This window comes from Canis lupus, chromosome 22 (assembly GCF_048164855.1).
Source record: "Canis lupus baileyi chromosome 22, mCanLup2.hap1, whole genome shotgun sequence".
Lineage (NCBI taxonomy): Eukaryota > Metazoa > Chordata > Mammalia > Carnivora > Canidae > Canis > Canis lupus.
Window position 1 is genome coordinate 44272487 of NC_132859.1, and position 21489 is coordinate 44293975.

Sequence of the window (21489 nt, forward strand, 5' to 3'; positions counted from 1 at the left end):
TGGTTAAGGACAGTGCCTGTTCATGAGGCACCTACTAGGTAAAAGTCTCACTGGGTGCAAGTGGGTGCTGTGAGTGTGGTGCCTGCTGAGGAAAGTGTTCCCTATGACCATGGTGTCTTCTCAGAAAAAACAGTGCCAGCTGGGTAAAAATGGTGGCTGCCAGGTAAAGGTGGTAGCTCCTGTGTAAAGGAACCTAATGCATGCTGGATAAAAGAGAACCACATGTCCATGGACTGAGTTTATCCTAGTCAAGGGATGTCTTCTGGAAGCTTGGTGAGGAAGGTCCAAGGTCGGAAGCCTGACCCAGCTCGGAAAATAAGCCCTGGCAGTGCTGCCCTGGTTACCCATCACTCCACACGCAGGTACTGCAGGCTAACTACAGACCAAGCTGTTAGAAGCCATGTAGGCATTCACTTTCTTCTCATTGCCCCACGCTACCTCCCCCATCACCAGTTTTGGCCAACTGAACCTTCTAGAAGATGTCCTGCCCTCTAATTCTGTTGCTTCCTCTGCTCACCAACATCCTCCCACCTCAACTGTCCCTCACACTCCCCTCTTCCTAGAGCTGCCCACATCAGCCACTTCTTTCCTCTTCCCTGGACTTTGATTCTTTTCAAAACATGCTGGGTCTGTTTGAGCTCATCTCTCCATGATACTCTGGTCTGGGGTTAAGTGTGCAAGTCTACTTCCTGATGGGGAAATGGAGATACTGAGAGTTGCTCGGCCTGCCTTAGCCTGAGGCTGCACAAAGTCTCAATAACCAAAACACCCCTCTTCCACCTTTTCCAGGCCCTCACCATCAGGGGTGTGGACACTGTGTCCCGCAGCTCCTTGGAGATGTCCCCTTTGGCCCCAGTAACCACACATGAGAGAAGAAGCAAGAGGAGAAAACGAATGTCTTCGGGGACAGAGGAGTGTGGGGATGACAGGTTCCCCAAGTCCGACTCGGAGGATGGTCCCAGAGCAATGGTAATCCCCGGCCGTGGCTCTGACCCTTTCAGTGTGGGTCTGGCATCAAAAGCCCATCATGTTGGGCCCCTGGTGCAGCCCCCGTGGTTGCTCCCCAAGGAGACTATCCTTGAGCCCCCTTCCAGCCCTCCGTGTTTCCCATGACCATTCTTGGAGTGGAGGAGGTCTGGGCAGAGACACCAGCTAGGTTTGGGTGTTGTGATGTCACCAGCATTGGGGCTGGGGCTAGGACCAGAGGTTACCCTGTGGTGTAGATTGGTAGGCACCCAAAGACATACCCATTTGAGTCAAGTACATGGCTGATGGCCCCAGGTCCTGCTCAGGTCAGGCCTGTTTGCACCACCAGAAGCTTTCGTGCCTCCTTCTTCTCCTGCCCAGCCACAGCCACAGCTTCAGGCCCAGGTAAATTTGGATCTCAAAGCCCCAAAGGCACAAGCTTTAAGTGAGCAGAGATCCCAGATGATGCAGGACCAACTATACCCCCTCCTGTGAACACACCCTGGCTCAGCGCCCCCAATTCCCGAGTGGCCAGCAGAAGCCTGGGTGGCTCCGTCAGTTAAGCATCCAACTCTTGATCTCAGCTCAGGTCTAGATCTCAGGGTCATGAGTTCAAGCCCTGCTGGGCACAGAGCCTGCTTTAAAAAAACAAAACAACAAGAACAAAAAAACTCTCATTGCTCTGAGACAACCTCTCAGTCTCCGAGAACATCACAGGGGATAAGCTGGGAGCACATAAAGAGCTGGCTTGGTGGTGTGCCTTCTCCCTGTATCCCCAGAATCGCCTGAGCAGCACACATGGCCTCAGCAGGACCTCCGTGAAGCCACGCTCCAGCCGTGGGAGCATCTTCACCTTTCGCAGGCGAGACCTGGGCTCCGAGACAGATTTTGCAGATGATGAAAACAGTACAGCGGGAGACAGCGAGAGCCACCGCACGTCCCTACTGGTGCCCTGGCCTCTGCGCCAGCCTAGTGCCCAGGGACAGCTCAGTCCAGGGACCTCGGCTCCCGCCCTCAATGGTAAAAGGAACAGCACCGTGGACTGCAACGGGGTGGTCTCCTTGCTGGGGGCAGGTGATCTGGAGGCCACCTCCCCAGGAAGCCACCTCCTCCGTCCTGTGATACTGGATCGCCCCCCAGACACGGTGAGCCAGCCCCGTGATGCAGCCCCAGGGCAGATCTGGTCTCCCAGATTCACTTAGTATTTACTGAGCACCTGATGTATGCTGGACTCTGGATGAATAAGTGTGGCAAAAAAATCTCTGCCCTCATAGAGCTTCCATGCTAATGGGGGCAGGCAGGCAAAAAAAAAAAAAAAAAAAGACAAAGAAAATAGACATATATGTGCATATGGTGTATAACATTGAGTGATAGGACTAACAGTTAAATATTTAGTAACCAATAAAGCCCTGGCACTGAGATGCCATGGTGGCACAGGACCGGAGTCCTGAAGGCCCTGTGTGTGTCAGGTGTTAACCCATAGGGTTGCTGGATCCTGGGCAGTGCAGGGGGTTCTGAGAAAGGGACCAGAGTGGCAAGGGGATACTCACAGGATTCTGGGCAACAATTATTCACCAAGCCTTAAATACTTCAGTACTTTACAAAATGGTAAACATTAGCCCAAGTAGTAAGTGCTGTGGGAGGGCAAAAGTAAGCATGGGGGAGCGGGATCCCGTACTCCTTAGGAGGCATTGAAACGAAGACCTACCAGAGGCAGGGGTGGGAGCCAGGCTGCTTTCTGAAATTCTGGGGGATGATTGAGCACCCAGATTCCAGACACAAACTAGGTTTGAATTCTAGCTCAGAGCTTACCAGCTGGATGGCCATGGGCAAGTTTCTTTCTGTTTGTGCCTGTCATCTGTAAAATGAATTGAAAACACCCATCTCAGATTGTTGTGAGGATGAATGGTCTCATATGGGTCCAGCAATCAGGATGTTATGAGTATGTTGATGCTGTGATAATGTTATAATAATATACCATCATTATATCATCTGAGGGAAGCATGTTCCAGGCCTAAAGAGCAGCCAGTGCAAAGGCCCTGAGGCAGGAATGTGCCCAGCATATTGAAGGAAATGCCATGAGGTCAGAATGCCCAGAACTCAGGGAACAAAGTCAAAAGGAGTTGGAGTTACCATCAAAAAGGTAGCAGAAGGGGCAGCCCAGGTGGCTCAGCGGTTTAGCACCGCCTTCAGCCCAGGGCCTGATCCTGGAGGCCCCGGGATTGAGTCCCGAGTCAGGCTCCTTGCATGGAGCCTGCTTCTCCCTCTGCCTGTATCTCTGCCTCTCTCTCTCTCTCTCTCTCTCTCTCTCTGTCTCTCTTTCTCTCTCTCTCTCTCTCTGTCATGAATAGATGAATAAAATCCTTTAAAAAAAGGTAGCAGAGAGATGGACCAGAGCATGAAAGGCCAACCAGAGCTCTGATCACTCAGTCAACTGAGCCCATGACAGACATGACTGCCCAGCAGCCCTGGAATGTCCTTGCTGACTGCTGCCCCCAACATTACCCCCAAGGCCACCCACCTGGAGAAAGGGCAAAGGTGTGGCTTATACCCCAGAACCTGCAGGAGACACAGGAGGGGAGACTTTCTGAGGAAGCTAGGACAAGACAGGGAGCCTTGATCAGGAAGGTGGAGGTGGGGCTGAAGAGAAATGGCTTACAGCCAAATGGTCTGTTCTGCTCCAGCTCAGACCCTGGCTCTGGCTACAGGACTTGGCGCAGGTTAAGGAGTCGCTCTATGCCTCAATTTCCTCATGGGTTAAGTGTAAATAAAATTCGTATCCACATCAGCAGCTTCTGCTGAGGACTAAAAGGGTTAAAAATATGTCCGGTGATTAGACCAGTCCTTGCCTCAAGTTCGAGTGATTACTATTATTATCTGTTAGCTCTATTATTGAGGCAGGAGGAGTGAAGACTCCTGGGGCACACTGCTGTGTGCCCAGGGCCCTCACACTCTTCTGGAGCAGAGTCAGGGAGATGGTCCTGGGAGCACCTGGGGGCAGACCACAGTGTTGGGCGGGCCTGGAGGGGCCTGAGCCCTCACCTGGAGGGTGAGGTTTTCAGAAACAGCAAACCCGGGTGGCCTGGGCCCCCCTGCACATCCAGCCCTGGAGGCTTAGCCTTGTGGATCAGGTCGGCAGCCCAGAACACTAATAGAATTTCCTAATCTCATTAGGGAGAAAATCATCTCATTGTGCTGCACATGTCAGGAGGAATGCAAGTTCAAACACTTCATTACCGGGAACTCTGACTTCACCCTTTCTCACTTCTGTGGGGCCCATTTGTAACCTCAAAGGGATTAGCAGGCCAAGGGGCTTATTTGCAAAGTTAAGGGAATTACCTAGCAGACCAAGATGGAGACATTGTAAAGTTAAAGAGATTAGCAGGCATTCGGCCCCTGGGAATGCCTTCTCTGCCTCCACTGGGTACCCAGTTTGGAATCTGAAGGCTGAGTACAGTGTGGAGCCCATAGTGGGTGCTCAACCAAGACAAGAGAGGAGAAGGGCCAGCCCAACAGACAGCTCATATTTAATTTATCCCAGTTGAGAGAGTAGAGGGTGAAGCTTTCCTTTGTCCACCGTCTATATGAGAGTGCCTGGCCCAGAAGACCAGAGGGGGTGGGGAATGACCATTCTTCTTCCTCCTCCACATGTTAGACTTGTGTCCCCCTTTCCTCTGGTCATTGAGCAAGTTAGACGCAGGGCTAGAACTTAACCCACGCCTTCTGATTTCTGAGCAATTATCCACGCAACCATCATTTGCCCAGTGCCAGCCTGCTGCATTGAGTTGGAGGCTCCAGGGATATAGTGGTGAGCAGAGCAGTCAAGAGCTCTGACCTCGCAGAGTTTACTCTGTAGTCAGGAAGACAGATGGCAAACTGGTCGATATTTCCAGGTTAGCAATAAGGGTCATGAGACAGCATGTTGCTAGGGTGAGGGTTGGGGATGGCTCTTAGAATACTCAGGAAGTCCTGCCTCTAGAGACGACATTAAAATGGACAAGCAGATGATTTTAGGAAGCCAGCCACAAAGATGTGGAAGAAGCGTGTTGTAGACAGAGGGAACAACAAGTACAACAGTCCAGAAGAAGAGGAAGCTTGACGTGTTCGAGGCATGAGGGGGCCAGACAGGGTCAGGTGTGATGGAAACAGCAAGAAGGGGTACAGTTGATGAGTTAGGATTTGGACTGTACTGCTTTGTAGCCAATAGAAGAGTTTGAATTTAGTCTGAGTAAGATGGAAAGCATGGGGTGAGGGGAGGAGAGGATTATCATGACCTGATTTACCTTTTAAGGGAACCCCTTTCAGGGGGCACCTGGGTGGCTCAGTGGTTGAGTGTCTGCCTTTGGTTCAGGGCGTGTTCCCGGAGTCCTGGGATCGAGTCCTACATTGGACTCCCTGCATGGAGCCTGCTTCTCCCTCTGCCCGTGTCTCTACCTCTCTATGTGTCTCCCATGAATAAATAAAATCTTTTTTTAAAAACGGGGGTGAGCCCCTTTCTACTGTGTAGAGAAGGGAGAAGAGATAATAGCTTGTGCTACGGTGATGTATCAGTCAGTGGTTGCTACGTAATGCTGTGTAACAAACTACCCCCAAGATCAGTGGCTAACAGTAAGCCTTTATTCTCGTGCTGACTTATCGGCAGGATAAGCATGGCTTGGCTGCTCTAGGTGGGGCCTGGCTGGGCAGCTCTGTTTCAGGCTGCACCCTGGCTTGGCTCCACACTGTGGGTCAGGCTCAGGGCTGTTCCATGTGTCTCTGTGCTGAGGCTCAGGCTGGACAGGAGGCAGCTACCTGAGGAAACTATTTTCATAGACCGAAGGAGCTGTTGTTCACATCATGTCCACTCACATTCCAGTGGCCAGGGCCAGTGTGTCATTTGTGGGACAGGGAAGGGTGCATCCCCCACAGTGAGAGACGAATGAGTAAACGTTTGCTAAAGTGCTAACTCAGACTATCACAGGTAGTTGAGGAAGAGAAGAGAAGCCGGCAAAGTTAAGACACATTTGTGAGTTAAGCTGGCCAGGTTTGTGGTTGCCTCGGACTTCAGGTACTACTGTTACTGGCAACCCCATCAGCCCTCTCAGGTGCCTCTGCTTGCATACTTCTGTGACCAGGAGCTCACTTCCTCCCTAGGCATCATTTTAGGGCAGTCCCACCAGTTGCAAAGGTTGACTTTAGCTTGAGCTCAGATCACTTTGATGACCACCCCTGGTCCTGACTCTGTTGCCCTGGGTAGCCTAGGCCCCTCTTCCTTCTGATCAACAGAGATTCTAGAGCCTTATGCTTGCATGCTGAACAGCCCTATGCCTTGCACAGCCCCAGCTCAGGCTCTTGCACTGTGGTCACATAGGACCCTGCTAACACGTACTGGGAGGCGGGGCTCTGAGTAAGCTTCGAGAATTCCTACTGCCATCTCCCTCTGTCGGGCACACCACATCTCTGTCTGCAGACCTGGCTCTTTTGCTTACAAAAATGATGCCAGCACATGGACAAAAAAATCCCATGGTACAGGAGTGTATGAGTGAAAGAAGACCTCGCCCCACAATTCCATTCCCCAGATATACTCACTTTAATGATTCCGTGTGTATCTTCTTGATCTTTTTGTTTTTTTTCATCAAACTGTTTGTCTGGGAGGTGCTCCCATGGGAACGCACAAGGAACTGCCTCTCACTCTTTACTGACTGTATCAGGGACCAGGGTCAGATTGTATCCATAATTGATTTTAGTATTCTATTGATTGGTCTTGTCTTTACGGTATTAGGAACAATGCTGCAATAATGAGCATCATTGCATATGTATTTTTGGTGCACGTGTATAATTATTTATGAAGTTAGATTGCTAGATGAGGAATTGCAGAGCCAATTTAACATTTTCTTGGTAGATAGAGCCAAACTGCCTCCACAGATGCTCCCACTAGCCATGTCTAAGCATTGTGCTTTATGCTTCTATTAATGTCACCTTAGAGCCGGGTAGATTTTTTTCCCTTATGTTTCTTTATGCTGTCGACTCTAGGGAGCTTGTGGTCAATTAAGACTCCCAGATTGTTTTTGCATGTACTAATGTATACTGACAGCATCTGGTTGATAGAACTTGGTACATGTAGTTTCCTGTCCACACTCAAGAACTACCACTGACAAGAGATGATGGAGAAAATGATTGTCAAGAGGGATGGGGGATGTTACTAATAGAGAGGGAGTTGGGAACCGAGAAACCCAGCATCCGGGCCCTGTCAAGACCCGCATCCTATCTCCCCGTGGGTCCTCCCAACCTGAGTCTGGGACCTCTGTCCCAGGCCCAACAGCTGCCCCAGGTTCAACAGGACCCCTGTGCCCTCATGCATATCTCCTGGTTGCACCCAGACCACACCGTCGGAGGAGCCAGGCAGGCCCCAGATGCTGACCCCACAGGCTCCATGTGTGGATGGCTTCGAGGAGCCAGGAGAGCGACAGCGGGCCCTCAGCGCAGTCAGCGTCCTCACCAGTGCACTGGAAGGTCAGCACCCCTGCTGTCATCCACACGCCCCCACTCCTGCCTGAGGCCCCCCTCCCACATAGCCTGACCTGAGCCTCTCCTCCCCTCTGCCCCCCACCAGCTGCTGGGCTTGCCTCAGACATCCCCAGAGCAGGCCCAGACTTTCTAGTCCGTGTTACCCTCAGGAAGCCTATCTGTGTTTCTTCCAAACATCCCCACAGTTGTCCCGGCCTGTCCTGGGTGCTCCCTTATCTCATCCTGTCCACTCCCAAGCAGCCCCATGCCTTCCTGGGACCATCCTGGCCCAGACCTGCCAATTCTAGCCTATTCCCAGTCATTCCCTGTCTACCACAGGCTATTCCAGGCATCCTACATCTGTCCTGGCCAGTCCCGCCCCAGGCGACCCCCAACTGTCCCAGTCTGAACTTGACACCACCCCCCCATCTTGTTCCCTCCTGTCCCATATGTGTTCACATCTTTTCTGGCCTGTTCCAGGCACCACCATCTGTCCAGCATGTCCCAGATGCCCACGTCTGTTCTTCTTGTTTTGGTTGTCCTTAGAGCTGAACTTGCCTGTCTCAGATGTTGTCTTGTCCTTTTCAGCCTGTCTCCTGTTGGGTGGCCCCATGTCTATGTGATACTGTTGTCTTAAGGAACATCCATCCTGACCTCCTGTCCCTCCTGTGGCCCTCCCCTAGCATATTTCCAGAGGCAGGGGCCGCGACATAAGCCATATCTTCCCTTAAGCTTTCCTGTCCCTCTCGCTGTCCCCCTGTCACATAGCAGCCCTGACCTCTCCCCAGCTAATTCATATGTCTTTTCTGGGATACCAAATTATATGTGAGTCAGTCCACAAAAACAAACCAGCTCACTGGCTGCCCCCCCCAACCCCAGAGTTGGAAGAGTCTCACCGCAAGTGTCCACCATGCTGGAACCGCTTTGCCCAGCGCTACCTGATCTGGGAGTGCTGCCCGCTGTGGATGTCCATCAAGCAGAGAGTGAAGTTCATGGTCATGGACCCGTTCGCCGACCTCACCATCACCATGTGCATCGTGCTTAACACGCTCTTCATGGCACTGGAGCACTACAACATGACAGCTGAGTTTGAGGAGATGCTGCAGGTCGGAAACCTGGTAAGGGCTGCCACCAGCCAACTCTCAAATGGGCATCCTGGTGTGAAGAGCTCTTGGCCAGCTGGCACAGCCTTCATGGGTGGTGAGGGGACATTCAGAGCACAAAAGGGTCTTCTAAAGGTGGGAGTCACCGTGGAAGACCTCTTGGAACAGGAAGTGTCAGGATCAGGTTTTAAGGAGCTGAGAGATGTAGCTGGGAGTGAGGAGTTGGGGATAAAGATGCCTGGAGATTAGAAAACAAAAGTGAGTTGAGGGTGAACTTGAAATGCACCGGGATGTGAGATATGGCGATTAGTAATGGAGGAGGAGAATGAATGCAATAAGCAGCAGTTCTCTCAGGGGAAGGATGGATGGATAGAGAGAAGGGGGAAGGACAGAGTGGATGGATGGATGGATGGATGGATGGATGGATGGATGGATGGATAGTTGGATGCAGTGAGTCAATCAGGCAGAGCCAGATTTGAATTCTGACTCAGCTCTAACTATGTGACCTGAAGCAAATTACTTAGTCTCAGTCATTGGCACAATAAGTATTTGTTTAATTTAATAAATGTAAAATTAGTATGACAATATCAAGCCCATAGGAAGCTAATGAGGATTGAATAAGATAATGTGTATAATGTGCTTGGCTCAGAGTTTGATAAACAGTAAGCACTCAAAATAAATGATAGCTGCGGTCTGTGGTTATTATCACTGGCGCTGTTATTAAAGAGACTTCCCCTGGAAGTCAGAATGTCTGGGTTCTGATTCTGATTGGTTTTTTTTTTTCCTTGAGATCAGATCAGGTCCTACCTCTTTATTCTAAAGGTGGGGAACTGAGGCTCAAGAGGTAACATAATGATGGCAGAGATGGGCATGTAACTACTGTTTCCTGACTCTGAGAGACAGGGCCCTACTGGTTCTGCCCAGCTAAACACAGATAGCCTTTCTCCAGGGGATCCCAGGTCAGGTTGGCCAAGAGCCCAGTAGCCTCTGAAAGGAGCTCCCAGGATCATCGCTGAGATGGGATAGAGGAGAGGGCCATTCAGTCCAAGCTTTCTCTTACTACAGAGCCAGCCCTATCTCAGTCTCAGCGGCACAGGTAGCCCCCCAGGCAGGCAGGTCTCCTACACTATGGAGCCTGATGATTTTCTTCCTTTATCACTTCTCCTAACTAGAACTCTAGATAGTTATCTCAAAGTCTATTCAATTTTTTTTTGTAAATGTGAGTCCATTTTGCCATAATTCTACTTTCTTTCCTTCTATATGCAAACAAAGGGAAAGCTCTTGTATAGTCTGTAGGTGTCTCAAGCATTATTGTACCTGGTGTGTTGGGTGGTCTTCAGATGGTGGTTATGTAGGATTGCAGTTGAATGTGGTTTTATTGGAATGTGACCGCTGAATTGCTCTGAGCAGCAAATCAAGGTGATAAAGAGCAGTGGTGGCTTCCCTGGATCATTGAGTTGTGATTGAAGCTGTGTTAAACTTGGGGTTCTATTGTTAGTAATAGGTCATGTAGTTGGAGTATAGCTCTATTTTGTTTCATTTGGATAGCTTTATTACTACTGTGAAAGGTTTTGATTGTCTTGAAGTTAATATATTCTCAGTGGTTTAAATGTTACATGTAAAAAAAACAAAAGCACAAAAATAAGCATGGGAAAATAATCTCGGTATGGGAAAAACCTTTCTAAGCATGTCATTAAAGACCATTTCCATAAAAGAGAAGATGAATAGATTTGACTTTTAGCTCATCATCTAGAAAGCAAATGCAACTTCTATTCCTAACATTGTGGACCAAAAAACCTGAAAAGTCCTCCACTAGGAAACAACTAAAAATACAGCAGATATTCTGAAATGCATATCAAAGCTCATGAGAAAGTAACAAAAATCCCCTAGTGCCAGAAACAAAGAGGAACTTAAAAACCATAGCAGTAAACATGTAAAAGGGTTCTGTAGTTGCCCTGGTAGGGGTTGGGAGCAGGTGATATTGCTGATTTGGGTAATCTGGGGATTTGGATTTTAGTGAACGTGTAGAGACAAGGCAGGTCTTTAGACAGTGTGGGTAAGGGTTGGAATTGAGTAACCATGGGAATATAAAACCCTAGTTCAGTAGAATGGTGAACCAGAAAAAACTCCTGGCACCAAAACTGGGAAATGATAAAGAAGGAAGCTTGTCAGTCTTGGCTGGGGCTGAAGATGAGGAGAAAAGGAACCTCTGGAAGCTTATGACTGTAAATTTGGCCTTATATAGATTTGGAGTTCAAATTTATAGCTGAGTATTTCTGGAACCTGTGCCTAAAATAAAAGATAATGTGACCCTATGATATCTTGGGGCCACTGCAAGAAGCAAACACAAAACTTCTCTGGGAAGACACACTTTTAACCCAGGCCAAGTCTGTTCTCCAAATTACAAAGCACACAAGGAAATAACCCACTATGAGGAAGAGTCAGCAGACCGACAGACACACATACACACATACAGAGGCTTATCCTCTTAGGAATGTCTTATGATAAACTGTCTAATACAGATTATAAAATAAGAATGTTCGTAATAACTAAAGACATAAAAGAAAGAATTAAACAGGGCAACTGGGTGGCTCAGTTAGTTAAGCATCTGCCTTCGGCTCAGGTCATGATCTCAGGGTCCTGGGATGGATCACTACGTCAGGCTCCCTGCTCAGTGGGGAGCCCACTTCTCCCTCTCCTCCCCTCTTGAGCTGTCTCTTCCTATCTCTGTTACTATCTCTATCTCTCTCTCAAATAAATAAATAAAATCTTTTTTAAAAAGAAGGAATTAAACATTAAAGAATAAAACAGCTTTGGAAAAGAACCAAATTGAATTTCTAAAAATGGAAAATATAGCCACTGGGATTAAAATCTCAATGTATAAATCAAATAGCACATTCATATAGCTAGGGAAAATTAAATTAATATAATTATAGATCTAAGGAAGTTGCCCAGAATGTAAAGATATGAAGAGATAGAAAATCTGAAATCAAGGTTCAGAGACATGGAGTCAAAATGAGAAGGTCAAGCATAGAGCGATAGGAGTTCCAAAGGAAAAAAAAAAAATAAGAGAATGCAGACAAAACAATGTTTAAGAAAAGAATGGGTAAGAATTGATCAAAGAAATGAACCCTCAGATTATGGAATTACAATAAGTCCTGCACAGGATAAATAAAATATCTAGACATGGTGAACATCAAAAGCAAAGATAACATACAGCAACCAAAACAAGAAATGTTGCCTACTAAGGAACAACTGTTGCATAGATGGGAAACTCCACAGTAGCTCCAACCAAATCCAGAAGACAGTAGAATAATCATTTCAAAGTTCTTGGAGAAAACAGTGGACACCCTAGAATTCTAATTGTCCTACCATTTACAAAGGATAGTAAGTAAAGACCAAGAGTCCACCACACACAAATTGTCTCTCTGAAACAATAACAAAAATTTGTACTTTAGAAGAAAGTAAAATGATAGCAGAAGCAGTTTTGAGAAGAACCTGAAAGGAATAGTAAGCATGTGGGTAAAGCTAAGCAAACATTAACTGTAAAAACAATAACAATGGGCAGCCCGGGTGGCTCAGCGGTTTAGCGCCTGCCTTCAGCCCAGGGCCTGATCCTGGAGCCCCGGGATCGAGTCCCATGTCAGGCCCCTGCATGGAGCCTGCTTCTCCCTCTGCCTGTGTCTCTGCCTCTCTCTCTCTCTCTCTCTCTCTCTCTCTCTGTATCTCTCATTAATAAATAAATTTAAAAAAAACAATAACAATAAGGATGACTGAAGGGTATAAAAAGTAGGAACTAAAACATTGGAACTATAATGTTCCCCCACTTCTTGGGAAGCCACCATCAGCACTGCTCAGTGGCCCTCCTGCCAGGCATGGAGCAGGGATTGGAGGTAGGATGGTCTGAAGTTCATGTTCATTCTGAAATATTAATTAATTTAGGTGTTATTAACTTAAGCCTGATTCTTAAACCTTGTAGGGTAACCTCTAAGAGAATAGGAATGGAAAGTCTTAATTGCCAAGCCAGTAGAGAGGAAAATGAAGAAATTTTACAATTCAATCTAATAGAAGAAAGCAAAGGAGAGAAAAAAAGGAAACAAAAAATAGAAGACACATTGGGTGATAGACATTAAGGAGGGCACGTAATGTAATAAGCACTGGGTGTTATATGCAACTGATACATTATTGAACACTACATCTGAAATTAATGATGTACTATAAGTTGGCTAATTGAATTTAAATTAAAAAAATAGAAGACACAAAATAAAATGAAGACATAGGTCCACATATACCAGAAATCATAATAAATAGTGGTAGGGACTGCAGTCACCAGTTAAATGACAGATTGTCAGTTTGGTAAAGAAATAAAATGCGGCTATATATTTTTACAGAAGATACCTAAATATATTGAGATCCAAATCCCTAAAAGAGATGGGAAAAAGAGAGAACAGACAAATACTATCAAGAAAATTGATGGAGTTGTGTTATTATCAAACTTTAAAGAAAAAGTATTATTGAAGGATAAAGAGATCCAAAACATAAAGATGAAAGGAACAATTCACCAGGAACATACAATTCTATCTGTATGCACCAAATTGCATAGCTTCCAACTATGTAAAGCAGATAATAAGATCAGTTTAACAAGACCACAATCTTAGTGAGAGACCATCCTCCATAACTCATGGCTCAAGCTTGTAAAACATCACCAAGGGTCTAGAGGACTTGAATAACAGAAAAAGAAGCTTGACTTAATGAATGTGCAGAGCACAGCACCCAAGAGTTAGAGAAAATACACACGGAACATTTACAGAATGACCACATTTTGAGTCTCAAGGCAAATTGCACCAAAGACAGGGTATCATGTATGCTTCAATCTCCAACCATTGTGCAATTAAAATATATGTGTCAGAATCTCCAAAAATGCTCATTGACTATGCAATTCCATTTCCAGAAATTTATCCTAAGAAAAGAACTGGGCAAGATGTCTCAAAACAAGTATGTGGAAGGTTATTATTTATTATGGCAATGTTTTTAAGAGGGACAAAAGAATGCCTCAGAGGGAAATACTATGGCACATCTGTATAGTGGAATATTCCACAACTGTTCAGGAAGGGAGGGAGGGAGGGAAAGAGATGCCGTAGACATGTTTAATTGACATTGAAGGATGTTCACAGAAATGAAGTTTTAAAAGCAAGTTTACGTTAAAGATATTAAATATGCAAGGAGAATTTAAGTTTCCCAAAGGTCTCCCCACTTCCTGGGAAGCCGCCATCAGCACTGCTCACTGGCCATCCTGCCAGGAGTCAGGGAAAGTGGGTCTCCACCCTCACAGTCTCTGCCTGCCAGATCCCAGTGAGCCTATAAAACATGCAGAGTTGTTTGAAGCAGCCCTGCGCCTGGCACTCTCGGCCACTCTCATCAGTCATAATAAATGCTGCCCATGATAACAATAACGGCCCGCCAGTAGGGAGCATCTGCTTTGCATCCATTAGCTCTAACTCTTAGACACTTCCTATGGAGTCGTCATCATTCCCATTTTACATAGGAGGATACTCGAGGCTCAGGCCCAAGATCACACAGTGGCAGACTTAGCTTTGGAACCTGGGTCTCCTGCCATTCTCTACGTGTCTTAAGGCATCAAGCTTTAATCACATGGCCTTAGAAAGCTTGGGCTGATCCTTTGGAAGGAGGAATCTGGCACCAAAATTTATGCACTTGTAAAGCAGTGCTTCGAAAGCTTAGCAGTATATTAGCATCACCTAGGAAGTTAAACGACAACAAGTCAATCCCTGGACTGCACTCTAGTCCAATTTAACTAGAATCTCTGAGAGTAGAATCCAAGCATCAGTATTGTTAAAGCTCTCGGGGGAGGGGGGTGCGCCTAGGTGGCTTAGTCTGTTAAGCATCTGCCTTCTGCTCAGGTCATGATACTGGTGTCCTGGGATCAAGCACCAAGTTGGAAAACCAGTGCTGAAAAATAGTACTACTTAAACTTCTGATCTCCTGGGAACCTAATCAAAATGCAGGTTCTGCTCTAGCAGGTCACGGATCTTCAAGATTCTGCATTTCTGAAGAGCTTCCAGGTGATGCTGTTGATTCCTTATCATGTCCCCAAGAGGCATTGCATTCCCCAAGAGCTTCTGCTGTCTTTTTCTTCTGACTTCCAGTGCCAACTAATATCTGCTCTCTTGCTGTCAAAATAGACTTGCACTTGGGCAAAGACAGGATCTTTCCTGAGCTCCCTTCCCAGAAATGAGTTAGCACTCATGGGTCTGCTGAACAGGCCTTAAGAACACACCCACCCTGGCATGCTCAAACAGGTGATGGGGGGGAGACCAGAGGGTCTAGTCTCCCAGGCCCTACCCATAGGGGTTCTCAGGGAGACCCAGTGCAGGGAGTGTGGCTGGCAGGACACCAGACACTGCAGGAGCCTAAGGTCAAAGGCCCAAGTATTTGTATGTTTATTCAGCAAACATCAGTGGATTGCCTCCTGGCTGCACACAATTCTTGTACCAGTAGGCAGAAAAGGTCCCTCCTATGGAGCTTACAGTCTAGCCAAATCTGTAGCTACATACACAGTATGTCACATGGTGGTAAGTGAAGGAAAGACAAAGCAGAGAAGAGGGAGGAGGAGTTTGGTGGGAGGAAGTCCTGATTTTAAACATCAGGAAGCCTCATCCATTAGGTGGCTTTTAAGCCCCAACCTGAAGGGAGTGAGCCCTGTGGGTGGTGGAGGGCAGATGGCCCAAGGAAAGGCAGCAGCATATACAAAGGCCCTGAGGAACGACAGTGAGGAGACAAACAAGCTGGAAGAGCAGGAGGAGATGCAGTCAGAGATGCAGTCAGAGGGATGGAAAATGTTATGGATACAGAACCCAGGGACAGGCCTGGGTGCTGAGGAAAGGTGCAGAAGAACCCAAGGATGCCTCCCCACTATGAGGGGAGCCCAGGCATCAGAGCTGAGACTGAGAGATTTCGGGGGCCCTCCCTTCCCTAAGATCCCAGCTGGTGTAAGATCAGTTCTCTGGCACAAGCCCTAAAGGGACCATTGAAGGCATGAGGGCTGGCTGGTGGGCAGTGCCTTGCGTGGCCATGCACAGGTACGTGCCCACCTGCCATCCTGGTGCCCCACTCCCTGGACCAGTACCGATCCCTGCCCCCCAGCCCACCACCACAGGGCCTTATCTGAGCAGAGGGGGAAGGGGCCGGTCCAGGTATCTCTCCTTCTTTCCTTTCAGTACAGAGCTCTCACAGGGGTTGCCAAGGCTTGGGTGATCCCCTCCTGTTCGCTGACCTCAGCAAGCTACTCGGCCTCCCTGTCTCTGACCTCTCCTCCCTGGCCACTGCCGCAGCCCTGGTACTGCCCCAGGAATGCTCTGGCCCTCTCACCTCAGCCCTCACCCACAGAAGACCTCCGTGACTCCTCCCCATCCTCACAATAACCCCGTCAGCTCCAAATGGCCTTGTATGCAGGCCCAGCATCCTGCCAGCCACGCCTTCCTAGGACATCCCCTCCTGCGGGAACCAAGTTCCCTGTCGAGGCAATTGGCACACCATGGAGCAGTTGGAAATGGTCACAGCTCTGTGGCCCACCACACGAAGGGCTCCTGGACCACGAGACTCTGCTGGCCGAGGCTGGGTGGCTCCCAACTCTGTGCCAACAAATGGAGGAAAACCGAGCCCCTGCCTACCTCAAGAATATTTCCAGGAGGCGGAGGGGGTTGCTTTAAATCTTAAAGGACAACACTGAGTTCATTTTCTGGTTCTCCAGCATACCAGCTATGTACGGTACTTCCATACAGGCAAAGTACTTAACATGTCAGTATCTCAGTTTCCTTACCTGTAAAATGGGAATGATGATACTTTCCTCATCAGGTTGTTAGATGGATTAAAAGGAACAACACATACAGAGCATTCTAGCCCAGGACTGGCACATTGTCATGCCCTCGAGAAGAGTTGGCTAGCTGTTATTACAGACAAGAGTTCAGTGTGTGGACAAGATGGAGCAGCAACAGCATGGGCAAAGGCCCTGAGACATGAAAGCCGAGTGTTTGCAGGAATACGTGTATTTGGCACATGTGGAATGAGAGTACTTCCTGTGGTGACACGGGCTGGAAGGTGTCAGGCTGGGTTGTGTCACCCTCACCTCAGCCTCCCCTGCCCCCCAGGTGCTTCCTGAGCTATAAGTCTCTGTGGGGCCTGAGAGGGATCTGGCTGTTTCTGGCAGGCTGGCAGATCGTGGGTAGTGAGCCAAAGAGGAAGCTGGGGCATCAGGCTGCAGGTATCCCCAAGGCCCTGGGCCATGGCCAAGCAAGCACTCCCTGGGAGCCAGGGTACAGTCAGAGCTTGCAGCCCAGGAGGGGGACCCTGTGGGAGCAAGAGTCAGAAAGCAGGGCACCCCTCCTGGCCCAAGGGTCTTTCCAGCCCAAATACTGGGAACCCTGATCTCTCTGTCCCTCACCAGGTCTTCACAGGGATCTTCACCGCAGAGATGACTTTCAAGATTATCGCTCTGGACCCCTACTACTACTTCCAGCAGGGCTGGAACATCTTTGACAGCATCATTGTCATCCTGAGCCTCATGGAGCTGGGCCTGTCCCGCATGGGCAACCTCTCAGTGCTGCGCTCCTTCCGCCTGGTACCCAACTGGGTCCACTATAGGGGGGCAGGGTGGGGGTATGGGGCACTAAGGCAACTCCCTCTGAGGTCACCGCTCAGTCACCCCTACTCTGATCCATCTTGACTTCGTCCAACAGCTATTTGCTGGGTACCTCAGTGCTGGTGATGCGGGGAGTACAGAGGGGGCAAGATGGGAGACATTCCTCTGGGGAAACTATTGGGATGGCCATCCTGATGACTTGCAAAGCCCTTTATGGTTCACCATGCCCCATTTAGTCCTCATAGGATCCCAGGAGAAGAGCTAGTATTTCTACATACCCATTTCACAGATGAGGAGACTAAGACTCAAGTGAAATAAATTTCCCAAAAGCCACATGGCAAATAACAGGTAGAGTCAGGTCTGCTGACAGCTCTCCTGGGGTTCTGCATGCTGGTTTCAAAGTCAGCATTTTGGAAACTCTAATGCACATACAAATCATCTGGGGATCTTGTTAAACTGCAGATGCTAATTTAGTAGGTCTCAGGTGATGCCAAAGCTTCTGGTCTGTGGACCACTCTTTGACTCCACACATGGGACTGAAGGTAGATCAGGGATGTCTTCCTGGAGGAAGTCTGGGCAATGTTGCTGGGTTCACTGGGGGCTTGGAAGGCAGGATGGTAGGGGCGGAGAAAGTCCAAGCTATGGGTTCTAATCCTGACTCCCCTGCCATGAACTAATGGACTTAAATAAGTTACTCCACCTTTAAGGGTTGGCTTCTTCATCTGTCAAAGGGTTGGCTTCATCTCAAGAGGTTACTGGGGCTCTGAATGAGGTAAGCCATCCTAAGCATGGGCTGGCACAGCAGGTATTCAAGAGATGCTAGGCACCTGCCCTCTTTGTCTGTGATAACTGAGAGGAGAGAAAGTTAGAGGCAGTTGGGCAAATCAGAGATGGTTTGACCTGATGAAGATGAGTCTGGAAAAGGAAGGACATCCCGTGCTGGAGAAATCTACTAAGGAGTTCTGGGAAGTGAGCCTGAGGCGGGTAGGAAGCTGGTGTGGGGCTGAAGAGCAAGGCTGAGTTGGGGAGATGAAACTGGAGCTGTTGTCCTGACTCCCAGAGCCGAGCCCAGCAAAGCTGCCTCAGGCTGTAGAGAGAAACAGCAGTGAGTGCTCTGGGAGAAACAGGTGTCTGTGGGCCCCCTGGGTGTTTAGGCAGGAGCTAGCAGTGTTAAGGGTGTCCATGGTAGCAGGAACTAGAGCCCCTCACAGTGACACCTCCCTCCCCAGCTGCGGGTCTTCAAGTTGGCCAAATCCTGGCCCACCCTGAACACGCTCATCAAGATCATCGGAAACTCAGTGGGGGCGCTGGGGAACCTGACGCTGGTGCTGGCCATCATCGTGTTCATCTTCGCTGTGGTGGGCATGCAGCTCTTTGGCAAGAACTACTCAGAACAGAGGCACCGCATCAGTGACTCGGGCCTGCTGCCCCGCTGGCACATGATGGACTTCTTCCATGCCTTTCTCATCATCTTTCGCATCCTCTGTGGGGAGTGGATCGAGACCATGTGGGACTGCATGGAGGTGTCTGGGCAGTCACTGTGCCTGCTCGTCTTCTTGCTTGTTATGGTCATTGGCAACCTTGTGGTAAGTTGGCCAGTGGCCTCACATACACCACACACACATTCACCCATCCAGTCATCCCCTCTGTCCATTCACTTAACTTCCTTCCATCCATCCACTCATTCACTCAGCCATCTATCAAACTATCCATCTATCGATCATTCTCTCATCATCTGTCCATTTACCCACCCACCCACCTATTCATTACCCATCTTTCCATCTATCTCTTCATCCATTCATTCATCCACCCACCTAGGCACCCATTTACTCATCCATCTGCTCACCATTCCGTCTATTCACTTATTTTTCCATCTCTCTACTCATCCATACATCTCCCTATCCAGCCGTTGATCTACTTATCAGTCACCCACCCACTGACTTACCATCCATCTGTCCACCTCTTCATGAGTCTGTTTATTCAGTTACCAGTCCTCCTATCTATTCATTCACTCACTCACCCAGCCATCCGTCACCCCCACTTATTCATTCTCATACCCATCCATCCCTTCACTCACCTGTTTATCTGTCCATCTATTCATTCACTCACTCACCCATCCATCCATCAACTTCTCTTCATAAACACATACACACACCTATTCATCCATCCATTTGCCCAACTGTCTGTCCACCCATCCATTCACTCATCCACCCATGATCTATCCATTCATCCATCACCCATATTTTTACTCTCTTATCTATCCCTCCTCTCACTAATACACCCGCACATCCGTCTGTCAACCCACAATCTATTCACTCATTCACCAGTCCTCTCCATCTGCCCATTTATCCAACCAGCTCTCTACTTAGCCATGGATCCATCCATCCATTTGCATCCCTCCTCATTTGCTCATTCATTCAATCACCTACCTAGGTACCTGTTTATTCTTTATATACTCATTTTATATTCATTAACTTATTTACTCATCTGCCAGCTATTTTATTAGTCATTTACTGTCAATGATCTATCACATGGTTTTTCAATTCAGCTTAACAGGCATTTACTGAGCCCCTGTTGCATGCAATATACTGTGGCAGATGCTGCTGGGCATACAGAGGTGAACATGGCCCTCACATTGCTCACCAGTGGGAGAGTGGGGAGATGGGGAGTTCAAACAGGCCTGAGATAACTCTCAAGCTGGTTTGAATGATCAGAGGCATTAAGGAGGAGCCCGTGGGTGGAGTCCCCTTCAACAAGGGAAATCAAGGAAGGCTTCCTAGAGGAGGGTTTTGTGATGCTAGAGTGGGAAGGAACAACAGGAGCACCGCATAGGTGCAACAAGTGGTCCAGGTAAGGCAGGGCCCACAGAGGCTTGTATGTCACCCTGGCTCACTATGGTGGGAGTCCCGCTACCCTGTCATGAGCTACCCTTGCTTCCCTGGCCACCTGTGTCCTAGAACAGGTGCCTTTTGCCTTGTATCTTAATAATGTGAGGAATTCTGGAGTTGAGAGAGATCAAAAAGCCAAATGCCAGAGAAGGAACTATGGGAAGAGGCAAGGTTGCGGCAAATGGGTGGTTCAGGAAGGAGTCAGTGTCCACGTGGACAGGGAGCTACCTGCCTGAGCACACAGGTGGTCCACATGTGCTCAGACATCACACCTGCATAATCTGACTCTCGCTGCTGTGGGCACTGTAGACTCACATCAGCTCAGAGAGGGTTTGTGGGTGGCTTAAGTACTGTGGGCTGCAGGTTCCAGACAGAGCCCTTCTGCAAACCTGCCTGCTTCTCCTCCAGTGTGCCTTAACCATGCAAGGGTGGCCCCCGACCAAGTTGGGGTCAAGCCCCCTCCAGCCCCACTGGTGGAGCCCCGAGAGGGGATAGGGCATCGGTGCATGGTGCCAGTAGAACCCAGTTCTTGGGCTGCATCCCCCTGCAATCCTCCAACTGACCGCCCCTCAGGATGGAGCCTCCTCAGCCCTGGGCCAGCTCCGGGAGCCACCAGACTATGTATTCTAAAGAGGATGCGAGTGCACCAGGCTCTCAGCCCAGGGCCAGGCCCGCTGCCCTCATGCACACAGCCCTGCGATTTCTTAGCGGATCTGCTTGGGGATGAGAAGATTAGAGGCTGCTGGAGGAGGGAAGCTAACGCAGCCCACGCAGCCCCCTCCCTGGTCGCCTCAGGAATTGGGCCGCTGCCGGGCGTGGGTGGAAGCAAGATTGCCATTGAAATGGGAAGTCATGATCAGGCAGGGGCTGGGGAGCAGCAGCATGATTGACGGGGAAAGCACTGGAAGAAGCCAAACCTCAGAAGCAGCAACAAGGGAGGACCTGGCATTCTTGTGGGGGTGGTTGGGGCTGCCCAGACACCCACCTCCTCTAGCCTGGGCCCTAGATACCTGGAGGTGAGGCACGGGTGAGGGCAGAGGATTCAGGGTAGGCAGCTGGGAGTGGAGGCAGTCCAGGAACCGCGCCAGAGGTCAGTGTAGACAGCAGCCCTGAATCACATCAAGTGCCCTACCCCCCAGGGATGACATTAAAAAGGCTGCCGGGTGTCAAATGTGATCGTCTCCCCGTTTGGAATGCCAGCCCCTGCTTCTTTACCTGCCATTCTGTCCTTGTGAATGTGCATTGCTTCTTAAAGCAAAGGCGTGTTTCTGACTCTTGGCGCTCCAGCCTCGCCACTGCTTCCTTCAGAATTCTCGTCCCTAGGTCCTTGACAGGCATGAAGCGTGTCTTAGGGGCTTGTGACAAGCCGAAGAGGGGCCTAGAGAAC

At 48.9% G+C, this 21489-nt stretch overlaps 1 protein-coding gene across 2 annotated transcripts in view; it reads left to right on the top strand.

Annotated features, from left to right (window-relative positions):
• The window catches only part of SCN5A (sodium voltage-gated channel alpha subunit 5), a 96008-nt gene that overhangs the window by 41319 nt on the left and 33200 nt on the right, over positions 1-21489 (top strand). For both annotated transcript variants that reach the window (XM_072793309.1, XM_072793310.1), the window contains exons 11-16: positions 790-969; positions 1746-2111; positions 7326-7458; positions 8332-8570; positions 17020-17193; positions 18444-18800. In XM_072793309.1, the coding sequence (XP_072649410.1) occupies positions 790-969; positions 1746-2111; positions 7326-7458; positions 8332-8570; positions 17020-17193; positions 18444-18800 (1449 nt within the window). The remainder of the gene's footprint in view (positions 1-789; positions 970-1745; positions 2112-7325; positions 7459-8331; positions 8571-17019; positions 17194-18443; positions 18801-21489) is intronic.